This window comes from Alexandromys fortis, unplaced genomic scaffold, assembly GCF_014885135.2.
Source record: "Alexandromys fortis isolate MF-2015 unplaced genomic scaffold, M_Fortis_MF-2015_v1.1 scaffold_449, whole genome shotgun sequence".
Classification (NCBI taxonomy): domain Eukaryota; kingdom Metazoa; phylum Chordata; class Mammalia; order Rodentia; family Cricetidae; genus Alexandromys; species Alexandromys fortis.
Window position 1 is genome coordinate 99,572 of NW_026068329.1, and position 5,403 is coordinate 104,974.

Genomic DNA, 5,403 nt, shown 5'->3' on the forward strand with positions numbered 1-5,403 from the left:
ACCCTTCTTAATGGCTAGACCTGAGCTGCCTTGTTAAGGTGGTGCTCTTAGCAGTATCTTAGATGTGTGTGTGTGTGTGTGTGAGAGAGAGAGAGAGAGAGAGAGAGAGAGAGAGAGAGAGAGAGAGAGAGAGAGAGAGAGAGAGAGAGAGAGAGAGAGAGAGAGAGAGAGAGAGAGAGAGAGAGAGCGCACTGTGCAGTTAGGAGCTTGATATTTTAAGGTTTCCCTTTTCTTTGTAGTTAAACCTAAAGGGGCCATTTATGCTGTCAAAGTTCAGAAAGGCTTAGCTGGGTTGAGCGCACACCTTTATGCAGAAACGATCTTGAATAGAAATGGCAGTGTCAGCCCCTGAGATCGGACAGTTCTGCGCAGTCTCTTAGCTTTCCTGCGGCACTCAGAGACTCGCCAAACACATTAGGAAGATGGAAGGCATCTGCACAGGAGGAGACAAGCATGGTATTGCTGTTCCTCTCCCTTCCCCTCTCCTTCTCCCTCCCCCGATGCTTTCCTCTGCTGCTGCTTTCCCCAGTGACCTCCATTCTAGCCTTTTCTGACAGGCGCTTTCCCGCCTCCTAGTCCTCTTGTCTGCAGTTGGTCTCCTAGGTCAGCAGTAGCTTCCTCTCCGGAACAGAAACTCCTTCTGTTATGTAAGAAGCTTTGATTTGCTCCTCAGGATAATTTCTCTTCCTCTTTGAAAGAAAATTAAATATGAGTTGGGGTGAAGAAAGAATTCTGGGCAACTCTTCAGCACCAGACTCAAATCAGCAACCCCATGCAGCCCTCCAGAGTAGCTAGGTTTTAGCTTCTGGCTTCACATATGCAAGACTGAGATGCAATCTGCAGGTTCAGGTAGGCTAGTAGGAGAACGTCATGCATGGATCAGGGGTGGGAAGGATGAGGACATCGGTGAGACTTAGGTGAATTCCAAACAGACAAGGTGCAGTAAGTAGTCGTACGTGGAACTATCCGTGTGCCTGCTCCTTGTAGCTCCGAGGTTTGTGGCGGTACAGAGCAGGGCCCCAGTTTTTCCAGTTGACAGACTTTTGTCCATTGCCTTCGCTGTTACATCTGCTCTAATGCAAGCTGTGGCTGTGAAAATCCCTTGTTGGTCCCTAGTCAGGCCAGTGCTCTGAGTAGAGAGCTGCCTGCGGGCTGTTCTCCCGAGTCCTCCAACCGCCCATTCGCTCGCTCATCAGTACATTTTTAAATTTAGAGATAATACATTTTGAGCAACTTTGAGCCATTTACAGAACTAGATACTTTTGTGTGTCCCCTTCTGAAAATGTTCTTCCAGGCAGGGCCTTCTGGGAAAAGAGCTGCTCAAACTGTACCTAGCTCGGTAATCCCGTGAATTTCACAGCGCTTTCACCAGTCACGTCTGATTCAGACAGAGCAGTTTCAGCGTGGCACGCCTGAAAACGTCCTTGTAGGATTTCCACTCCGGCCTTTGTGTCTCAGGGAGAAGTTTTCCCATCCTTAAGTGATCTCTAGAGCTGCCGCGGCTCCGCTCTAGTGACCTGAACAAGTCAATCATTTTTTTTAATTACTGATTTTTAAGTACCGTGAAAGTGACTGAGAAAGAGGGACTGACACTTCCACGTGTGTTGGGCATAAGAAGAGGTGCCACCAAGTTCTTCCTCACATTTCCAAGGAACTGTTGAGGGCCATGAGGAACCGCAGCACTGTCCTGGAGTTTATCCTCCTCGGGCTGTCCTGCGAGGCCCAGACCCAGGTTCCACTCTTCGTGCTCTTCCTGGTGATCTATCTTCTGACCCTCATGGGGAACCTGATGCTGCTGCTGGTAGTCAAGATGGATGCCCACCTCCACACCCCCATGTACTTCTTCCTGGGACAACTGTCCTTGCTGGACCTCTGCCACTCATCCGTCACAGTGCCTAAGCTGTTGGAGAACCTCCTGTCTGTGAAGAAGAGCATCTCAGTGGAGGGCTGCCTGGCTCAGGTCTTCTTCGTGTTTGCCACGGGAGGTACAGAGTCCTGCCTACTGGCGGTGATGGCCTATGACCGCTTTGTGGCCATCAGCTCACCTCTGCTCTATGGTCAAGTGATGAACAGACAGCTCTGTGCAGGGCTCGTGTGGGGCTCTTGGGGCCTGGCTTTTCTGGATGCTCTCATCAATATCCTTGTTGCTCTGAATCTGGATTTCTGTGAGGCTCAGGATATCCACCACTTCATCTGTGAGCTGCCCTCTCTCTACCCTTTGTCTTGCTCGGATGTGTCTGCAAGCGTCACCACCCTCCTCTGCTCCAGCTTCATCCACTTCTTTGGAAACTTCCTCCTGATTGTCTTCTCATACATCCGCATTCTGCTCACCATCCTGGGCATCAGCTCCACCTCCGGGAGAAGCAAGGCCTTTTCTACCTGTTCGTCCCACCTCATGGCCGTGAGCTTCTTCTACGGCTCGGGATTACTCCGCTATCTCATGCCAAATCCAGGATCCATTCAAGAGCTGATCTTCTCTTTGCAGTACAGTGTCATTACCCCCATGCTGAACCCCCTCATCTACAGCCTGAAGAACAAGGAGGTGAAGGCAGCTGTGAGGAGAATGCTAAGAAAATATCTGTGGCAATTCAGATAATGGGTTGAAAACCAGAATGATGTAGAGGTGAATAGAACTCTGTTAAACAGGGCCAGGATGCTGAGGGTGCTGGAGAGCTGCGTCTCTCCAAATCCTTATCTCTTTTCTTAAAGGCACTTCAAAAGGTGGAGTTACTTTCTTGGGATGATACCAGTTTGGTCAAACGCAGAGGATAAGATAAACTTGTTGTCTAACAATTTCTCTCGTATTTAGTCACTAAACACAGCCTGGTAGAGACTGTTGCTTCTTTCTCAGTCTGTTGTCATCATTCTTCCTGAAACTAAACTCTACTCATTCAGAGTGGCTTCAGAGAGATCATCCACCATGGTGTCTCAGCGTCTTTCCTCAACCTTGGTTGGCATTCATTCCTTTGGTCTGGTAGGTAGTAGAGAAAAGAGCACAGGGTCAATGGTAGATCACTCTGTCTCTGAGGAGTTTGAAACTGAGGAGAGATTCTAAAACACAGTCATCTTTCACCTGGAGCCAATGTGTGCAAGAGCCCCTGCTAGAAGATCACTGGAGTTATTCTTTAAAGGCCAGGTATACAGACATGAATCTCACATTCTGTCATTGTGTTAAACCATTTAATACACCATCCCGTTTGATACACATTTGAACTATCACAACAAAAGCATTGAGTAAATATTTCAGTTATCCGTACTCCGAAGAATGAAAATTGTCTCAGAGAGGTAAGTGGTGAGGGTTGGAATTTTGAGCCAAATGGACCAAAACCTGTTTCACTACCATATTGATAATGAATCCTTCTGTGATGCTAAACTCAATGAATTGTAATCTTAATGTTTATTACTGTTTTGTTTTAACTAGGGATTAGATTTTGTCATTTTCTTTCTTTTTTTTAATTGATTTTTTACTTTAATAAATTGCTTCTTTGGTTTTTTCTTTTTTTAAATTAATTTATTTATTTATTAAAGATTTCTGTCTCTTCCCCACCGCCGCCTCCCCTTTCCCTCCCCCTCCCCCAATCAAGTCCCCCTCCCTCGTCAGCCCAAAAAGCAATCAGGGTTCTCTGCCCTGTGGGAAGTCCAAGGACCACCCACCTCCATCCAGGTCTAGTAAGGTGAGCATCCACGAAACTGCCTAGGCTCCCACGAAACCAATAGGTCCAGTAGAATCAAAAACCCGTTGCCATTGTTCTTGAGGTCTCAGTAGTCCTCCTTGTCCGCTATGTTCAGCGAGACCAGTTTTGACCCAGGCTTTTTCAGACCCAGGCCAGCTGGCCTTGGTGAGTTCCCGATAGAACATCCCCATTGTCTCAGTGTGTGGGTGCACCCCTCGCGGTCCTGAGTTCCTTGCTCGTGCTCTCTCTCCTTCTGCTCCTGATTTGGACCTTGAGATTTCTGTCCGGTGCTCCAATGTGGGTCTCTGTCTCTGTCTCCTTTCACCGCCTGATGATGGTTAATATTCAGGAGGATGCCTATATGTTTTTCTTTGGGTTCTCCTTCTTATTTAGCTTCTCTAGGATCACTAATTATAGGCTCAATGTCCTATAATTAGGGATTAGATTTTGTCATTTAAAAAAAAAAACCTAAAAGATACAAGGGTACCACTACAAAATAGACACATAGACATCTAAAGACAGCTGGGACATCCGACGTTGCTTATTGTACCTAGCCATGTCTATAGACTACAGATAACATGCCTACTTCAGACTATTTGCTCAATGGTCAAACAACACTATCCATGAGAAGACTGATGATAAGAAATTATTCACACTGTGAGACAGACACCTCTGTCACTCAGTCCACATGGTGACACGGTGAGACTGTCAATGACCCGGTAGGTGATGGGCAGAATCTGTGGCACATACCCAGAAGACAGTGACAGACTTTCTGGAAAGACGCTTTTGACTGTGAAAGTAATTACAGGATTAACTGTAAGAGTTTCGCGAGGTGAATAGATTAAATTATTATGATGAAAAATTTTTTCTTTCTGAAATTGCTTTTTTCTTTTTGACTTAATTACAAGTTTTCGGTTTCATGTTGTATCCCTCAGCAGCAATGAACAAAAATTCCAGCAGACAAAAGAACACACATACACAAACACACAAAGAGAAGGGAGGTGAGGGAGATGTAGGAGGAGAAGGAGGGAGGGAGAGAGAGACAACAACAAAAAACAGCTCCCCCAGGACACTTTCTTGTGTTTTTTACTACCATTTAAAGAATACTAAAATGGTAAATGAAGACCTAATTACTGGCTGTGGAGAGAGGGAGACTCAGTCTTCTCCAGGGACGAGCTCTCTCTCATGAGTATCTGATATCAAGTGGTCAGTCATAAAGACATACACATATGAGTCACACAGCACTGAATGAACTGAGCAGGTGGTGTTTACATATTAATCTGTGTAACAATAGTATTTAAAGAGAAGAGGCCACAATTGGAGAGGGAATTGTGGATGTGAGAGGAGTTGGCGGGAGGAGAGGTGGAAGCCATGTGCACATAGGCGAAGCTTAAGACATGTCTTACCCTGTTTATTGCCCAATACATACATTTTAAGTGTGAAAGCTATGGGTAGAGAAGCTGAGAGTATATTTGTGGTAGATTCTCAGCACATGTACCCTTCCGAATCATAACTATACGAATATGTCTGCTGTGCAAATGTCAGTCCATGGTCAGCCTCGTTCCAGCCCATGAGATCACCACAGTTACAGCCAGGACGGTCCTCAGGGCATTTGCATTTGATCTTGGTGGTGAGCACACCTGGCCTTTGTTGGCTGCTGCTGCAAGTGTCAGCTCACTTACCGCTTGATTGTTTCCAGTACATAGGCTGCTATGCCATATTGCACATT

The 5,403-nt window shown here is 46.2% G+C and overlaps 1 protein-coding gene across 1 annotated transcript; it reads left to right on the forward strand.

Moving 5' to 3' along the window:
• Positions 1-1,666: 1,666 nt before the first annotated feature.
• On the forward strand, positions 1,667-2,596 carry LOC126495207 (olfactory receptor 8S1-like). Its single transcript, XM_050132831.1, has one exon. It carries the CDS (start codon positions 1,667-1,669, stop codon positions 2,594-2,596), a length of 930 nt encoding a protein of 309 aa, XP_049988788.1.
• Positions 2,597-5,403: the final 2,807 nt, after the last annotated feature.